Source organism: Aquila chrysaetos, chromosome 25, assembly GCF_900496995.4.
Source record: "Aquila chrysaetos chrysaetos chromosome 25, bAquChr1.4, whole genome shotgun sequence".
NCBI lineage: Eukaryota > Metazoa > Chordata > Aves > Accipitriformes > Accipitridae > Aquila > Aquila chrysaetos.
In genome coordinates this window covers 7,487,143-7,506,547 of record NC_044028.1, presented here as the reverse complement: position 1 = coordinate 7,506,547, position 19,405 = coordinate 7,487,143, and the positions used below count along the sequence as shown (strand labels likewise).

At 43.2% G+C, this 19,405-nt stretch overlaps 1 protein-coding gene across 1 annotated transcript in view; it reads left to right on the top strand.

Moving 5' to 3' along the window:
* The window catches only part of FAM20C (FAM20C golgi associated secretory pathway kinase), a 61,043-nt gene that overhangs the window by 32,936 nt on the left and 8,702 nt on the right, over window positions 1-19,405 (top strand). The window contains exons 5-6 of the mRNA XM_030001708.2: window positions 13,342-13,434; window positions 15,220-15,335. Of these exons, the coding sequence (XP_029857568.1) occupies window positions 13,342-13,434; window positions 15,220-15,335 (209 nt within the window). The remainder of the gene's footprint in view (window positions 1-13,341; window positions 13,435-15,219; window positions 15,336-19,405) is intronic.

Here is a 19,405-nt window from a genome sequence, read left to right as displayed (position 1 = left end):
TCTAAGGTCTGCTTTTATTATCAACCCTCACATACTTTATTGTATAATCTCCCCTTATCTTACCAAGGAACTTCAACATAGGGAGGCTTTGAAGTTTAAATTAGCCGAACCCGATTTCTAAGTCTTGTGAAGGGGAGGAAACACCTGTTTCACATTGAACGCTAACTCAGCTGAGTCTCGCCGGTGGAAAGTCTTCCTCTCTGTATGCCTCCACACACGCACACACAAATACACCCCCCCCCGCTTCTTCATCTTCACTCCACGTTTGAGTGGATGCGTTTTTGCGATCCACCAAGCGTGAATATTTCTCTGCACCTTGAGCATGGGAGTTCACCGAATGCATTGCACTTGATGGGAGATGTTTATATCAAACAGCAATTGCCCTGAGCTGCCAAGCCAGCGAGAGTCTTTCTTCCCTTGTAGTGTTGCAGAGCAGATCGCCTAACATCCTTCTGCTCTTTGTTTTTTTCATATGGGATATTTTTCAGAGATTTCAATAAGTCTTTTTTTTACTTAAGAAGAGCAGGTTAGGCCAACACTGAGCCCTTTTGAAATCCTGCAACTACTGTCCTTTTAACTGATGCTCCTCAAAACCTCCACCTACTTTTTTTTCCTAAAATGCTGTGTCTATAACTAGGATTAAAGGAGGAGAAGGATAATGCTCTGTGGGGAGCGGGGACTACGCTTGCAGCCCCCAGAAGCAGGGCCCGTGTGGAGGTCAGGAGATTAAAATCTGCCTTCTCAGTGGAGATGCAGAAGAGGGAAGAGACGCTAATTCGGCTTGATTTTCCCCTGGGAGTAACACAGTGACTCCCCGTGGGCTGCAGAGCGTTAACCCACCCTTTATCCAGACGGTTGCAAGCTAAAAGGACCCTGATGTGTAATTTCCAATGTAATTTGTGACTCATGTGGTGCCCTTAATATAAAGCGCGGATTAGCGGTGGGGGTTTCCAGCCTGGAAGAGGAGAAGTTTAGAGAGAAAGTAAAGTTTTTTATAGTTTTGTAAAGCAGCAGAATTAATCTGTGAAACGGCTACAAAAAAGGGCTCCTAACCCAGTACACTCTTACTTATGCAATAAATGAACATCCAAAGTTGAGAAAGATACAGTTAGTTAATTCAAATTTATCCAGAGAGTGAAATGTTTGAGTTAATACTAAGATGGTCCATGGATTCTTTCTTCTGGAAAAGTTGGAGTGTCCTCTGACCGAGGCTGAGAAACGCTGTTCTTAAGAGGTTTAGGAGCAAATACCCTGGAGTATTTGCACTTGTAAATCACCTTGGCAGCTGCCAGTCGGAAAGCAACTACCTGAGAAATGCTCATAATGACGAAGTGGTGAGGTCCGCACATTCCCAAGCACGTAACACTTTGCAGACAGGAATAACCCAGGTGGGACACTTGTCTGTCAGGGGAAATCAGCCTCAGAGATGTGTTGATCAGCCGCTGGTTTTTGCAGCAGGATGGGGCCAGTGCCCATGAACAGCCGGGGCATGGTGAGCGACAAAGTGCTGTTCTGTATTGCTTGTTTAGGCAAAATTCTGGCTGGGAAGAAAATACATTAAAAAATGGAAGTTTACCTGCAAACTGCAGAAGCAGCTTAGGGCAAAGACTAAGTTAGACGCCCTTCATGGAGATCGTGTTTGCTGACAGGAGGAGTAGTAATGAGACAGGAGTAAAAACAAAATAAATAAAAAAAGAGAGGTTGCATAGTTTGCTTTATTAGAGCAATGAAATACCGCACCATATCAAAGCAATTCCCATTTCTTTTGTAACCACAAAGTAGTCTGAAACAGGCAATTACACCTTCTTTCCAGCTCAGAGAGGCACATCACCCTTTGCCACACATTAAGAAATGTTAATAGCAGCGGTAAGGCGAGTTCAGGGGTGCGTGTGCTTTATTGGGAAATCACACCTCCGAGGAATTAGAAACACTCAGCCCTGGGGAGCGATTATCTTGCAGTAACCACATGCCTGCTGTCCTCACTGGCATAATTATGGAAGATTCTCAGGATCTGGGATTGAAACAAGCTCGAAAAGCAAAACCTGCAGTTCTTCTGGTGAGTGTTTCCCTCTGACCAGCAGAAGGAGTGGGCACGAGCACATCCTCTGGGCCCCGGTGCGGGGCACTCCTGGGGGGTTCTGGTGTGTAGTGGCTTGGGCTGAGCTGTCGGCTGGCGCTCAGAAGATCTGGGATTTGCAGGAGGAAATTGCACAAGGTGCTTCGCTGTTCTGATCCCCCGTTTCTCGTTTTGTACTGGCTGTGAGGACAATATCCAGACTTTGAGATCCATAGCTGGTAAAAGCAGCTCGCTGTACAAATGAGAATTTCATGCTCTTTTTGATGTATTGGTCTACACATACGCACCATGTAGGCTCTGTCCCGTTAATGATTTTGATGGTAATTATTTATCTGCAAAATCTTGGGCACTTAACTCTGTGCAATTCAGTATCCAGTAGCTCTTGAATGGTAAACCATAAATAAAAGCCAAAAGTGTTTGACTTCTGCATGGGTAGGTGGGAAGGGAGGAGGGAGCATGCCATAAGTTAGCATGGTTATTCCTTTGGAGTCCTTGGAAAAGTGAAGCTCCCCTGTACAAATGCAGATATGTAGGTCACCCGTGACACAGAACAGTGAAATTTGAAAGGATTTTTCACTTTCATAGCTGGAGCTTGAGCATCCTTTTATTTATTCTTCCAGGCCACAATAAAATGACAGCTGCTTATGGCTAATAGAGAGGTGTGATTGTATTAGGTTTTATCCCTCTTAAACAATCTTAAGAACTGCAAACATTTCATTTGAGAGAGGGAGAGGAGAAATTCAAACTCTGAACTACAAACTGGAAGAGGGAGCCTGTACCAAATGGACTGAATACAGAGTGCAAACACTGTGGTGCTTCTAGTTGTGTCAATATTCAGTCCAAACAACTTCTTCCACTTGGGCTGGAGAGGAAAGTGTTGGGTCTTTATTGCTGATACATGGTGCCTGTGGCCCTTCAGCCCGTTCCTGTACCTCGCACGGCTCAAATGGCGTTTCTGGAATATAAGAGCTCATAGAAGTTGTCTGAGCTTTTCTAGATCTATATGTATTTCCCTGTGTGGGGCAGGAAACACATTGAAAGCCAGGATTTGAGTCTTATTTCCGGTTAGTCTGGCAATATAAGTAAGAAAAGTAATTATTTTTTTGTTTAGAGGAGTTGCAGTGCTTTGCATGGCGCAGTTATTCGGGTACAAGGAGTCTTGAGCACACCTAGGACCTGCAGACCTCAGTGTCAACCTGAAAGGTGACATCTGGGATCTACCAAAGCCTGTAGCCAAACCGATTTGTACTTCTGGCAGAACGACACGTTTTTCCCCAAAGTAGTTGTTATCGTGTGTGGAAAAAGAAGAAGAAAAAAACCAACTGTGAGTCTGGAAGTGGACAGGCTGAGCGGCCAGAGCTGCTGCGGGGATCTGGTGCTTATCACTGGGTTGTTCTTGCAAAGCGCTGAGCACAAAAGAGCTCCGAGGAAGTATTACGTCTGCGCTTGACTGTCAAGGACACGTGTAGTTCACTGGCTATATGTGTGCCCAAAGTTAAGCGTGTGCTTAATGAGGCTGGAGTGCTTCGCTTAGGGCAGAGCTGAATCCTTAATAGCTCCATGTTTTGCAGCTTTTGCTGAAAAATGGGGCTAATATTTTCCTGCTTCCTGGGAGATTTTGAGGACAAGCTTACTAGCATTCACGGTTCTCATAATGATGGGGAGGAAACTCATGAATAAAAAGGAAGAAGTTGTGTATCAATACATCAGATTCACAGTAATTACTTTTTCCAACCTATTTTGAACTGGAACCCATTGTGAACCCTAGAATTTCAATGGCACATATATCACATACAGCGAAAAGAAAAAATCCAACAAGCTGAAAGAAATTTGAGCTCTGCTATGCTTCTAATATGTTTAATGTTATTGTTCCATTAAATCCCTACCCTTAATGACCCCAGACATATTAAATAACATTCTCGGGGCTGAAGAAATGCTTCAGACTTCTAATTTTACATACATTTTTCCTCCTGTGCTCTCGGAGCTCTACAAATGTTACGTACCGAAAAGCCTCTGTAGAAAATATTCTGCAGTCTTTTTCCTGAAGAAAGGCTGAAGGTACCTGGGCTCACACTGAGCTCTGTTTGCACTGCCTGTTTTTCAAAAATAGTTTTTGCAGCTGTATCATTTTTCATGTTTGCAATTTATGGCCAGCAGACAATGTACAACAGAGCCTCAAAGGGATAAATCAAGGGGAAAGATGACAGATATCATGGGCTTGGCATGGCAAAAATGCTCACACCACTTCTTTAAGAGCACAAAGGAATCCAAGCCATACAGAAGCAGAAAATACCGATAGTGATATAGTTTCTTAATGACGATACCTTAAAGAAAGGCACAAAATATCATTGTAGCACCTTATTAATGATGCCTCCTGCTTATTTAATTGCTACGAGGCTTTTTTTCTCCCTGCTGTGGCAACAGCGTTGACCCTATTCACGTTGGCACTGGGAACTCTTTTGTTGTGCTGTCAAGTACCTCTTAATCTTTCAACTCCTGTATGTCAGGTCAGGTTTCTATCAATCTCAAACATGAATCAAATCTTATTTCTGGGGTAAGAATTTTTTTATCTGCAAAGTACATCAGTGACAGGAGCTTCCTAGAGCTTGCCTTTCTCTTCATACCATGACTCATGTGTTTTTCTGTACGAGCCCTGCTTTTTCTGGATGGTAGAAAAAAATATCTAGCCAACGGGCACTGCCACCTAGCCACCATGGCATCAACATTCATCTATTTTCCATCCCACATCCCCTCTCCCCACCAGCACCCCGAAAGAGGGAGAGGAAGATGAATGCGCAGCAGCTCCCACACACTTGCACACCTGCAATTCTGCGTGCATGTGCTGCCTCCTGCGCAATCAGCATACCGGTATGCATTATATACCTCCCACCGAGCTCCCTGCACAGAGGGTAGGCTTCTTTAAAGCAAGGTATGAAGAGCTGAGCTTCTAATTTTGGAAATACACACTTCAGTCCCCACTACTGACCAAAAAGCAGCCACGCGTGTCATTACAACAGAAGCACCCCTGTACACAGCTTACAAAAGCGGGTGTGAAAAGCACCTTTATTTCACTTACCCCAGCACTCAGTGGTGCTGCTTTTCAGTAATAAACGAGATCAGCCTCTATCCCATAATGTTGGAAAAACTCATCTCACCTCAAGTATTTTAAACTTACTTGCTCTCTAACACTGTGCCTGCCTCTTAAATTTGAGATGTTTGTGGGGGGCAGGGGAAATTCAGGCAAATATTATAAAGAATGATCCTACTTGTCTGGTCAAATCATGTCCAGTACCAGAGCAGGCAGTATTAGATATTGATGTATGTGTTGGATTATACATTAAGTGCACGTAGATACATCCATCTGGAGTTTGGTAGCACTGGAGCTCACCTCTCTGGTTTTGTATGGCTTACCTGCTTTGTAACAGCATTTCATTTTGCTTTCTTTTCAGCCATCTTCTAAATAATAATAATAACAACAATAATAACTAATTCACGTAAACAACCTGGGAATCTGAGCTCTGACCAGGCTGAAAGTGCAGCCCCCAGCACAGGGACCCCCCCTCTCTTTAGCCGCCTTTCCTGGGAGCGGGAAGGGGACTGCTGGCTGTCGCGCCGAAAAGCGCGGGTGGGGAAGACATCCTGACAAATGTGCTTACGCTAATATTTTTTTTCCATTTGCTTTTCCCATGGTGACAGGCAGCTACTTACTAGGCAGAGCTGGAAGTAATATTCTGAATTGCTGAAGGAAATTTTCCCAGTTGATCAAACTCTTATGTGTTTTGTGCTGATCAAAGATTCTCTTCATGTCTTATGTATCTGAAAGCGCAAAAGAATGAATGAAAAAAAGAGCTATTCTCCTGTGCTGGTAGACAATGAAATGATGATTGGTGAGATTATGCCCTGACTTTACTGTCAGCACAATGTCAGTGAAGGCAATGGTATAGAGAGAGTACATTTTGAGATATTAATACCGAATCCAGAACACTAGAAAGAACAGAAAAGCCCCAAAGAAGAGGGAGATGTCTGGGTTTATTATTATTTTTATATTTTAGTGGAGAATAAAATGAATCTTTCATATTCTTGGATCATATTAGTTACCCTGATTATTCATCCCTTCATATCATATCTGCTTGTGTAGTCAGGAGTGGTAACTCATGTTTTGCTCAGGTGAAAATCTGCTTTTACATATATATATATCTATCTATCTACATCTTGTGCATGGGATGGCAGGAACCTTTCACTGGTGCTCGTCCAAGCAAGGGACTGGTTTTGCACAACTGCCCTGATCTATGTGGAGGAATCAGAGGTTGCTTCAGTGTCTTCTAGAAACAGTGCTGGTTTTAAGGGGAAGGCCTAAAGTAGGCTTTCAAGGCTTTGGGTTGGTTGAGTTTTTAATGAATTAAAAATAAATGAGTTGTGCTTCATAAAGAAGGGGCCTCTGAGCTGAGGAATCTGCAGTCTAAAGGTGTTAAGGCTTAATTCCCAGGTCTGGGCTTGGGGATGCTCTTCTCAGGAATGGGAGCCAGTTGTTCTGGTGTGGCCACCTTCCTAGGTTCTGGCATGTGAATTCCTTCCTAGGAAGGGCACTCAGCTCAGCTGCAGCAAGTCTTACTGGGATGGTTTTGCCTTGATCATGGAGCGAGGAAGAAAAGCGAGATGGGAAATTGGCGGAAGAGTAAGGCCAGCACATGGGGACAAGGAGGAGAGGGCTGTAGCCGTGGGATTGTGAAAGGACATTTGGAAGGTCACGTTATAGCGACGTCTGTCAAGAATGGTTTAGGTATAGCTGATCTTGCCCTGGGGCCAGGGGATGGGTTAGGTGACCTCCTGAGCCTTTTTTTCTTTGACTCCGCAACTGGAAATGGAAAGCAAACCCACCTTAATATACTGTTTCCCTGTGGATCTTCTCCCCCTCTTCGCCCCACTATCCTCCTGTGCCAGGTAACGAGATATTTATATATACAAATGCTCTTTTGGAAGCTTATTGTCATTCTCTGCATCAGAAGTTTATGATTTATATTAAGCTAACTGGTCCTTGAGCATGTGCTGTTGTCAAGCTCTCTTCATCTGCTCGGGAGAAAAGCACTCCGGGGCTGGCATGCAACAGCATGATCTCGGTATTTATCCTTTTGGCGGTTTGCTAATTATTCCTATTGCTATCACATCCCTGTGTGAATTTCTGTCTTTCTGCCATAGTAAATATTCTCTCATTTTTTCTAGCTGCAGAACTGCTACTTAAACGGGAGAAGCCTGAATATCCTGCAGAGGCCCATATTGTCATTTGGATGATAGCGATGAAACGGGCCAAACATCCTTTCTGTACCACTTAAATTGCATGTCTTTGCATTCCTGGATTGGCCACTCATTTTCTGGACCGTATTCTGCTCTTGTAAACAGCTCGTATCGTTCCTGGGAGTGCTCTTTGTAGCAGAACACTTTGATAAAGCCAAAGCCATCAGCTGCCAAGACTCCATAAGGAGTCAGAAATAGGCACCAGATATCTCCGCTACTGTAGATGTAGCTGCTTTAGCAATATCATTTATCTTCCTAAGGACTTACCAAGCCACTAAAATGTATTATAAAATTAAGTGGCATTTTTTCCACCTGTTCTAACTGGTGCCAAACGCATCGAAAGCCCTCCGGGATGATACGACTCTGCATGCAAAATCTAAGTACCCTCCTAAGGTCTGCAGCTGCCTCCGAGACATCATTTTTTTTCCATGGGCTGCCTCCTTCACTTAGAATAATAAGCTTTAGATTATCTCAGGGCACTCTAGATGCCCCTGCTGCACAATCCAATTTGACATAAGGGTTGCAGGGGGGGCGGGGAGGAAATCTTGCAAGCAGACACCGGACTTTCAGTCTGAGTTTCCTACTAGTACAAAGAAGAAGTTCATAGGCGAGGGTTGGGGAGATTTCATGCCTGTCTGTGTTGGAAGAAAGACTCTCCGGACTTGATGGAGCGTCTGTGCCTCGGTTGCTTGCCGGAGCAAGGGGCTGCCTACAAAGCCCCACCGTGGTGCTTCCAAACGCAAGAAGTCCCCAGGTCCCTCGCAGGCCACAAAGTAATTGAAACAGCAGCAAACCGCTGAGTGGTAGCCTTTTAGTCTTGTATTAACTATATTTTGTCACTCAGGTAACACTGTATATTAACTGTTGAGCCTGCAACTCGGCTCCAGGACAGGTATTTAAACACCTTAAATAACTCCCCTAGAAGAGAGGAAAGCTGCTTTCCAAAGGAGAAGAATAGCGACCTATAGCTGTGGGTAGACCCGGATAATCTCCAGTTATCTGTTCCAATAGCCAAATTACGCTCTTATCAATGTTAGTCGTGTCCCGGCCAGTGCAATTATCATGCCTTGTTGGCCTGTTCCGTCTCTTAGTGATTTTGCTGCTGCCGAATTTCCCTGGCTGGAGAGGGTCAGGGTCTCCATCTGCAAAATGGGCTAACCCAAGCAAACCCACTCCCTGCTGTGGCAAAGCTCACTGTTGTGATCCATAATCATCCCTAATCCCCGTGGTTGATTCCCCTGATTACGTGTCAGAAACGGAGCGCAACCTATTTAAAAGGAGCTGTTTTCAAATCAGCGGCACGTCCTTTGATTAGTTAAGGTACACGGGCGGGTTTGACGCAAAAGGTGTCTCTGAAATGTCTCTGGACTGCGGCATAGGAAGACAGCATGTGTCTGTCAGGATAACACTTGACTCAGATTGGGATGTTTGCCCTATTTTCTAGCTTTTTGGCTGCTGTACAGATAATAGGACCCCTCCGGAGCAGAGGAAGTCTGGCATTGAGGCAGGATTCTTTCGAGTAATAGATGGCCCTGGTGGGTATTAATCCTGGTAATTTAGGCAGGTGTATGCAAGTGATTCTGGAGACTAAATATAGATTTCCATGTTAAAAGTTTAGTTTCTATAACGGCATTTTCTGAAATGCCAGAGAGTCTGCAGAGCCTGCAATCTCACTGTGGTGATGAGGTTCACGAATGGCAGGAAAAAAAAAAAGACAAGAAATTATTAATGTTGGGTTTTGGGGGATCAAGTAATTGGCCAAAAAATGTTTACAGAAACATTTAAGAAAAAACTTGAGGCTTTGCAATTATTTCTGCACACAAATCACTGTGTTGGTTTATCCAAATACTACTGAACACCAAAACAGGTCCCAACCATAGCTAGGATGGAGCTGACTCACCAGATTTATTCCTGACTCTCTTCATTTATCAGAGCAGCTTTATTTCTTGTATTTGTAAGCATGACTCGCTTTTCTAGCCACAAGATGAGATCACAGTTGCATCTCATCTTGTGTCAAAGCAAATGTGTCCCTGTCCTGTTTAAAATCGTTCTTTACTTCCCGTGTTTTCTCCGAGTTGTGCCATGGCAGGGAAATTTTCATGGACTTTGATTTCCCCTTAGTTCTTATTTCTGCTCTACTAGTCTTACCGTGCTGATTTGTCTTTTCCTTATGCTGTAATTGGTCTGGTGCCACTGTGTAATTTTTAAGTGTGTGCAGTATCAACAGACCTCCATCTGTCTCTCCTCCAGAGCTTCCCAGCCTGCCGTTATAAATATCTGCCAAATCCTTCTCCAAAGAGAGATCACCAGATTCCAACTGTTTGCAAAATAAGAGCTGCTGCCAGAAATCCTCTCCCACTGTCTGCAACCTGTGCAGAACCTGTCCCCTGCATGTTGTGAGATGTTACTGCTGGCACTGAGGAGCTCTGACCATTGCTTTAATTTATTGTCCCTCAGAAGCGTACCTTCTGCGGAGGTTCAGCATATTGGTCTGATTGCTTAAATATCTCATTACGTGTCATTTTATTAGAAAATAACCTTCAATAGCCATCAAGTAATAAAACCAAAATAACTTGAGGGCTGGGGTTTTTTCCCCTTTAAAATGCAATTCTGATTTAAAACATGCTGTGGGGTGGATCGGTTCCAGTGTCGTTTTAGAAGATACTTTACTTGACCTGGAAGGGACTCAGAGTGCATGTCCCTTTCCCAGCCTGTCACGTAGAGACTGAGGGCCAGCTACCACGATCTAAAGCCAGAGTAACTGATAGGACTTGCTGACCTTACATCAGAGTTTGATCTTCCATCTCTTTATACATATACACAAGAATAGATCATTAGAAGAATTAGCACCAAAGCAGGCAATGCATATTTAGATTGTGCACACTAAAAAATAGCAACTTTTTTAACGTGGATAAAATAAAATCAGGTATAAACACATTGGACAGAGAAAAAAATACAGAGTATGATGTAGGTGCCCTTTTACCACTGTTAAAGCCGTTCTCGTAACAGCCCATTGATTCCATTGATGCAAAGCTGTGTTAGGCTCATGTGGCTTTTTAAATTCAGTTCTATGCCTTAGACTATGATCATCGCACAGGTTAGTGTTTGCTGGTGGTACGGCACCTTACTGTGGCTGAGGAATTACCAACGAATCTCTTCAGGTGCTGCTGCAGACATCAAATTAACAATAAATGTATGTTTGAATAAAACTCTTGCCAGCTAAAGTCAGATCCAAGGAACAAGATTCCTGTTCTATCTATGGGATATTGGAATAAGTCAGCAGAAAGGATTTTTCAAGGTAATTTCAGAAGAGGGTTTCACGTTTGGATCTGCTACAATTTAGTTCTGCAGAGCTTTGCGAAGGAACGTAAGGAATGTAAAGCAGCTTGGGGGTTTCAGAAATCCTCCTTCCAGTCTACATTCAGAATAACTCAATATTTCCAAGAGACAGAAAAGTGGGTACCATACTTGTTTGGCATGGGCATGGACCATGGGGACTGTGGCTGGAGAGCGGTTTTCTGTAGATAAGTAGAGGGAAGCAGCTGCAGCACCAAATAAACTTGGGAGTTTGTTTCATAATGTGTAATCAGGTTCAAAAAATACCGGTATTTCCATTGTCTAGATTGCACTGTGGATTTGGTGTCCATTTTTGAAGGTTTTAGGACAATCAAGTTCATGATTTTCTAGGAGGGTGCGCTACCACTTGATAATACATTATGACAGGAGAGAAATATGTACAAACAAGTCTAAGCCTGCAGGACAGCTATACTTACTCCCAAATGAATAATATCCTCAGCCATTGCCGGGGGTGGCAGGGAGCAAATAGAAAAGTGAAATTAGAGAGACCGGACTATACCGGCGGTGATGTACTGACTGCCCGGCGTGTCGAGCAGGCAGCGCAAAGGAGCTGGGCCGGGGGTATAGCTGTGCTTGCAAGACTGAGATCTAGCCCTTATTTAAGTCTGATTTTCTGGAGCAAGATTTTCTTGTAAAGGAACATCCGTGATTTGTTTAAAATCTTTGGGAGATAAAAAGCAGATGGCATTGATTAGCTAATTAGTAATATTTTCTGCAACTTTTCAGCTGTGCTGATATGCGTAAAGTTTGCAAAAGCTTGGGATGAATCTTTCTCTCTTAGATTTGTTGAAGAAATTGAATATTTTAAAATCTGGAGGGAAGGGAAAGTTACATACAAATGTGTTATTTTCTGCCCAACGGAAATATTTTAATCTTTCCCTTTGAATTTATACTCAGGCCTCATTTCTTCATTTTTGAGGGGTATATGTGCAACAAGGTTGCAGCTCTCCTAGCTCTTGTCTTGATTTCTTGGTGTATTGTGTGACGTGCCATAGGTTTCTGGCTCTCCCGTATTCCTCTTTGTGGGCGCGCTCCTTCCGTTTTTGCATTTATTATGGAGACAAAGCAAACTATTTTTTATTTCATGCCAGGCTCACTTTTAGCTTGTCTCCTTGTGAACCCTTTGCAGCCACAGCAACGCCCTAGCAGGACTTCTGCCAAGCGTTGGCCACCTCCGTGACCACTACTATGACAGTGGTCAGTGCTGTTTTGGCCAGAGCATCACTGGGGTGTTGGAGGCCCTTCTGACGTTGAGTTATATTGGACACAAGTCAAATATCTTGATATTGTCTCTATGACGGCAATTGGTCATCATTTAGGGCGAGATAGAGTACCTCGCCAAGATGATGATGTAAAGAAGAATGTCTGAGAAAGGATATCTGCCTTTCAGACCCTGCTGGTTGCATAGCAAAATCTTCATATAGCCAAAAAAAACATGACCCTCATCTGCTTTCTTCAGCAAGGTAGATATGGGAGGGCTCGCAGGCAGATACCAGTCCCGGTAGTCACGGTGGTCTTTGTGGGAACAGCCACAGCTTCGCGTTCCCAGCAAGCCCCATAATTAGGGCTTGCTGCAAATTTTCTGGAGGTTTGAGCTCTGCGCCTGCACCACCCCAAAGCCTTTCATGCAACAAGGTCACGGTGCAGAAGTTGTATTTTAATTGCCAGTGTGTAGCATGGGTGACGCACGAGCTGTCAGCTGGCCACCTGTGACAGCGGGGAATGAGAAAGAGCTTTGTTTTCCTCTTCTGGGGAGCTGTCCTCCCTTGCAGATGCTCCACAGAACAGCTTTGCAGTGCTTATCTCGTATTTAAGACTTCAAAATAGGGCATGATGCAGGTTAAGGTGGGACCCAGACACGGTACTGGTCAACTGCCTGAGTTGTGCTCCATCCAAAAGCAATCAGGACTGGAAATTGCCTAAAGTGAGACCAGGATTTTCTCCTCTGTTATATAGAGCTTTCTATTTTCCATGGAGTTCAGTGTTGAAGCTTTAGCCTTTCCATCAGAATGACATTTTTTATTGGTTCTTAAAACTGAAGAAACAACAAATTCTGCATCCTCTCTGGAGCACGGTCTTGTTAATGTTCTTTGAAACATGACATATGTCGTGGCCGTCAAACTGCAATGATCCCATTTCTTCTGAAATGAGAAAAACATGTCACTTTTGGCTCTATGTAATACAAAGGGAGAGTCATATTTTAGATAGGAGCTGCATGGCTGCCGAAGATGAAAGAAAAATGTTATTAGTTTTGGAAATTTCATAATTACAGTTAATGATAATTTAATGAAATGACATTGTCTTCACCGCTATCACTAATGAAATGTTTGAGAGTGATAAAACAGATCTTGTTAAATAGAGCGAGAGTCTTGAGTGGAATAGCTTTGTGACAGCAGCCTGCATGCACAAGTCTTGAATTCCTATTTTTTTGTTACAGTAGTTTAAAAAAGAAGATAAAATGAAAGCTACATGGCAAATAATGCACACATGAAGTATTTAAAGGCCTTCCATTAAGCAAATGATTCTGAACTCGCGAATAACATGCTGATGACTGAGTACTGCTCCTTAGAAATGCTAACCCTTCATTAAAACACTTTCCTTGTTTTTCTTTGCAGACAAACCAGAGAACAAGAAACCCCACCTGACTTTTTTTATTTCTCAGACTATGAAAGACATAATGCAGAAATAGCAGCATTTCATTTGGACAGGCAAGTAAAATGGATTTGCATTAAAAGAAAAGTGGAAATATTGTGATAAGTTTCTGCACTTGGCCAGCCCTGTAACTGAATTACTTTTAAAAGAGGGGAAAATGGAACAAAGGTGGGCAAACGCCAAGAATAAATGAAATGGCAGATGATGAAAGGGTAGATTAATAATTAGGAAGTGTGACTTGCTCTGGGAATGAGAAACCTGGCAATAAGTAATTCTCAAAAAGAAAGAGAAATTGTATCGAAGAGAAGCGGAGAAATGAATTTCCCCTGTGATCTTGAAGCGCATATGGAGAGGACCCATCTCCCGGGGAGTACGTCGCACAAGTGTGACAGGACTCTGGCTCACCCCGTTAGCTCCAGGGCACGCAAATCCGAGCGAGACGTGGGGAATGGTGTGAGTATTCAGAGAGGAATAATTGAGATGGGGAGGGAGTTCTGGTTTCACAGCAAAAAGCTGCGGCCGTCCCATATCGGGAGCATATTTAGGCCACAAGTTAGTGGGAAGGAGAGGGCAATGGTGGGCATCCCATGCTCCTGTTAGCTGAAAGTTCCCCCAGGCAGAGTTAGTGCAGGGTGTGGTGGATACCCCAAGACTGGGAAGGGACTGCAGCCCTCTCAGCCTGCCCAGACTAGGAGCAGGACTTAATAATAGTGATGAATTATTAACGGTATGGCTAGAAACCACGGCATTTCACAGGCTGGGTTAGAACTGAAGCGTCTTTCACACCCGAGTGCCAAGAAACATCCTTTCAAAAGCTTGAAGCTTTGGGGCCACAAATTATTTGGGGGTACGTGTAGTATTGCTGCCTTCTGGGTTGATGGTTAGGGTAAGGGAACCTGTCAGCGGGTGACACAGGGTAGACTTGCCATTAAGAGCCATCCTGGTCAGATCCTTCAAGGATCTTCTATATTTTATTGTTGTTGACCTTGGTTTTGATCCCTTCTGCTTTATATTTTATATCGCCATTTTAAGCAGATGGTGCTGTAGGAAAAAACATTAATGGAATTCCTGCAGGGAGGTACGTTAAATATCCACACACTAAGCAGAAAAAGCAGTTGCTACCCAATGTAGAAAATCTTATCAGCAGACCGTGGACATAAAAATCCCACTATGGGGAGGCTTTGTGTGGGGACTTTGCTCTTTTACTGTATCTAATAGCAATGCTTCATAGGCAGTTTTTAATGATCTATTAAGGCGAGGAAGTTTGGCGTAGAGAAAGGCTCTTCACCTAGCCTTTGCCCGTGGGAAAATTTTTCGTCTCAGGGAGATTGTTTAGGTTGGTATAAGGGTATTAAAACAGAGAGGAGCAGAAGCAAATAAATCAAACAAATACTAAGACTGCCAGAAAAAAAATTACTATTAGACGGTGTTTATGGAAGAAAGAGGCTGAAACCCCATTCCTCAAGTCACTTAAAAAATTGGTGAGCAAAATGCATGTTATAACAATCCAGAAGTAGCACAAAGTCAAAAATAAGTTCCTACTGTCTCTTATTTCTGGAATTCTATGTGTCTTCATTTTTTTCATGGAACAATGTGTCCCCATACTCTTCTGTATTTTGCATCTGCTCAATACTATGTAGGGAAGTCAGAGCTGATCATATTCAGGACATATTTTGTAATAGATTATACAAAGGATTATCCAGTTTAAAGTTGATGGGCTTTTTACTCCTTAAAGACCACAGATAAATGTGCCTTCAGAGTGTAATGAACCTTCCTAAAACCTATCACTATCACTGTATTTTAATCCTTTACATAAACTATCTCTTCTCTTTCTCTTCCAGGATCCTGGATTTCCGTCGCGTGCCACCAGTTGCAGGTAGACTGGTTAACATGACGAGAGAAATACGAGATGTTACTCGTGACAAGAAACTGTGGAGAACGTTTTTCATCTCACCAGGTAGTCTGGGAAATAACACTATATTCTTTCTATCCCGCCGAACACGTACTTAAGGGAACAATGTGTAGATTGCTTAATTGCTCAGATATTTCTAATAGAACTGTCTTCTAGACCTTTGAATAAAAATGAATGTGGAGACATAGCCTACAAAGAAGACTTTATTGTTTTGAATTGAGTGCCTTTTCCCCTTGACAAATTATCCACAGAGACAGGCTTTTATGTTCACAAAAGCAATGTATTCAACAAATGTTTTATGTAGAGCAATTTCTAAAGCAATTTCTTCTGTTGCTCTCAGTTTACCCAAAACCTTATTACGTAGCCCATTAGTTATTTAGACTTTTTTTTCTACTGCAGTGTGATCCATCACTTCTGTTGGTCAAATTTCTCAGTTTTGACTGGAAGACCCAAACCTAATTTTCTCAGAGTCATGTACTTCAGTTTTTATTACAACAGGAACTTGAAAAAAATCAAGCAAATAGATGTGTAACACATCCTGCTTCCAGCTCAAATTCTCTGCTGGGCAGAGGCCAGAGTAGAAGTGACCTGCATTGTTCCCAGTCCTCGTTCTTGCTTTGAGGGCTGACCCCAGGAACCGATACCACTCTCTATTACTCTTCACTCTTTCACAACGTCTGGTGGCACCAGCCAAGGATGGAGCTCCACAGGGTGGGAATTTTATAAACAGGGTAAAACCATGCCCTGCTCACCAGAATATACAACTGGAATAGGTGAGGATGGGCAAAGGGTGGGAGAAGGTGGTGTCATCTCTGTTTAGCATCTGGGATGCTGAGATGGAGAAATTAAGGCTCTGAGTTAAAGGCACAAAAATACATGCTTAAGTATGTTCTTAAAGAAAAACTATATGGGGAAACATTCAATTTAAAGCATGTAGCTGTGTTCCAGTGAGCTTAACTCATATTATTTCAGCTGCGTGCAAATGTGCTTTGCTGAACTTGGGCTGTGACTTGTGTAACAGGCAATCTGGAGCAGAAATCTCCAGAGATCTCTCCCTTGCTCTGTGTGTGATTGGCCAGAAGCTGTTTATCCGAGATCCCTAAAGTCAAGATCCAAAGACTTAATTACAGTTTCTTCCGACATAACTGCAATTTATTGCTGTTAGCTAGGAACCAGCCCTGTCATTGCAGAGCTTTCTCTCTTAAAATGTTTATCACACTTTTGTGATCACCAGTAAAGTCATTATTATGGCTGTTATTTTTAGCTTCATATTTATGTTCAGCTCTGCAGGACACAGTTGAGCAGACAGTTATTTATTCCAGTAACTTCACTTGTAAAATACATTACATAATTACAGAAGATTTCATCTCACCCCGTGTTATGAGCGCTCCAGTTTTCCACGTACAGTCGTGGTGACAGTGGTGACAGTACATGGTGACAGTGTTCACCAAACCTGATGTGCAGACATTTCTGTGTGCTCCAGCTGGGCACTTGTGCCTCGGTCGCTTTCTCTCCCTCTTCTTCTTTGTTTCTCCCTGTCTATGTTGGGTTTTTTTTGCTTGATTTTTTTGTAGGCAAACAATCACAGACATAAGATGGCAAAAAAATCTTGTGACTGTTTATGTGCACAAGGTACTTTGGCTCCTTTGAAATATAAGCCATTTTATTCCCATTTTAGCAAGTAAGACACGGATTAGTAGGTTTGCTTGCTTTTTAGTCTTCCCAGGTTATATATCAAGGCTTAGGGCTGAACTTGAGTGATTTCTGAGAATTATAAAACTGTACTCAAGTACTGAGCAGCTTAGAGCAGCCAGAGCACGGCAATGCAGAGTTAAGGCTGCCGGTTCGGATGAAGATCTTTATCTTGTCATTATGAAATTCTAGACATCCAAGGGATGATCCAAGCATAATCCTTTATTCAAATTTATTTAGAGGCCTCAGATAAATTCAATTAAAATATTTGATTAACTATGAATCAGGCTTTTCTGGAGAATAAAACGCTTAAGCAATTAATTTTTCTTTCAATTTTACATTTCCTAAATCAATATACTTTGCTTAAATCATGTTGGTTACTTGTCAGAGTTCTTCCCTACAAGTCCCCGGTTTAATTAGTCGGATTCTCATTAACATATGCCCAACCTCCGTCTTGTAGTTCATACTGACCTTAAGAGGCAGGCATTAATTAATGCTTAATGAAAAAGTAATAAAGGTCCTAAATTAAGCATTTAGAAACAAATTCACAAACCTAGCAGGCAGCTCGAGCGGCAGATTGAGGGCAGAAAAGGGAAAAGAGGAGCGTGCTGGGATGAGCCCCATGGCCTGGGGAGGTGAGCGTGGGCAGGGAATGGGGAGCCTGGGGACGACTGGGAGAGGCTCGCTTGTCCCCTCTGGCAGGAGAGGGGCAGCAAAGTCAGTTGGTTTTGAGGGAGAACTGGTTGCAAAGCTGAGAAATTGGGGTGTGACGTGTAGATCCTTGCAAGAACCAGTCTGTGCCCCTGCATTAAGGTATCAAGGCCCCTCTGGGACTCCCTTTCAGGTGGCCGTGTCTCTGCATCTCCATCCCCAGCAGTGCTCCGTGGCAATTAATGGTCACGGGGACGCATGGTGTCTGCCGGCAAGGTATCCCTCTCCCTGCACCCGTACACATCTCTCAAAATTAAACGAGCACTAAATGTAATTGATTTTATAGAAAGCTCGTCCCCTCTGGCTGGGAGACCACTGTTTGCAGTGGAAACCCTCAGAGGGTAAATATTGATGGCGCTCATCAATACACCATGTTATTCCCTGGACCGGCGCAGGGATGTGTTGGAAGAAACCTCGCTGCATTTCCACGCCTGGGCCATCTCCCTTGTCCCATCAGGCATGGACATCAGGGCGAGGAAGCTGCAGGCGGTTGTAGCTTCAGAGCACGCTGCGGAGCGCCGTCCGTTCTTCCACTGCGAGGTGGCAACGGCTGCGAGCGGACAGGTCAGCCGATGCGTTAGGCTGCATCCAGAGAGAAAGCAGAGTGCAGAAAAAGTGCACTTCCAGGCAGTTTGGACTAAACGTGAGAAATGGAATTAGGTCAGTAATTATTTAAATTAATTTTACATCCTTTGCAGTAGGGCAGGCTGCAGTAGCCCTGCTACTCTTACAAATGAATGGTAATTTGCTAAGAAAAAAGAGACATATTAATGATGTCAGCCTTCGTTTTGGAAGTAATTGAGGCAGCAGCTTAAAGAAATCAATGTTACACAGCTAGTAAGCACTACATTTTTGTTCATATTAGCCAATTCCAAGGGATTATGGATTTTTTTTCCCCTCTCAGCAAACAATAGCAATTCTGAACTACCTATTATTTTGAGCAGGTAAAAGAAAGATCTTTTCATGCATTGCTGTAGTAAATATTCAGGATTCTTTCCAGTACTCCAATTGCACAGGCTTGCTAAATGTCCTCTATTAACAGTCATGCAAATCTCAATAAAAGAATTGCTCTGCCAAGCAATTTGCTTTAAGGTATCTCCACTTGTTCCTTTTCTTCCTGAGAAGAATTATTGTTCAGCTATCAGGATGACGCACAGAGAATGTACAGATGAGTACACAGACACTCTGGTTCTTAATTGTTGTAATTAGTTGGAGTTTCGATCACCAGACCATGATTTTTGCATGGATTTCATTACGAATCGTATCCATTCATCCTCAGATAATGAAAATCAGACATTTGCAACACCGCTCGGGATTCTCTTGCCTCTCTAGTGCTTTGGGGAAACAATTTTGTTTTTTAATGAAGCAGGAGTTTGCAAGTTGCAAATTCACAGCATTTGAACATTTCAGCATGTATAAACATCCCTCCCTTTCTGGTTTGCCAGCACTGGTGCTGTTGCCATTTCTACCCGCTCTGCAGGAGCACAAATTCTTGGCGGTGACTTCTTTTGCAGGTGTACTTAGGGACAGGCGTGTGTTCGGAAACACCCGTATCGGATAAGAGAGGAACATATGGGCTGGGCAATTTTCATGGGAGGAGAAGGACCGCACTCCGACAGGCCTCATCTCCCCTTTCCCTCTTATTTTTGCCTTTGGAAGGCCAAACCCTGCTCTTAGCGTGGGATTGCCAGCAAAGCACTGGGCTTGTGTCT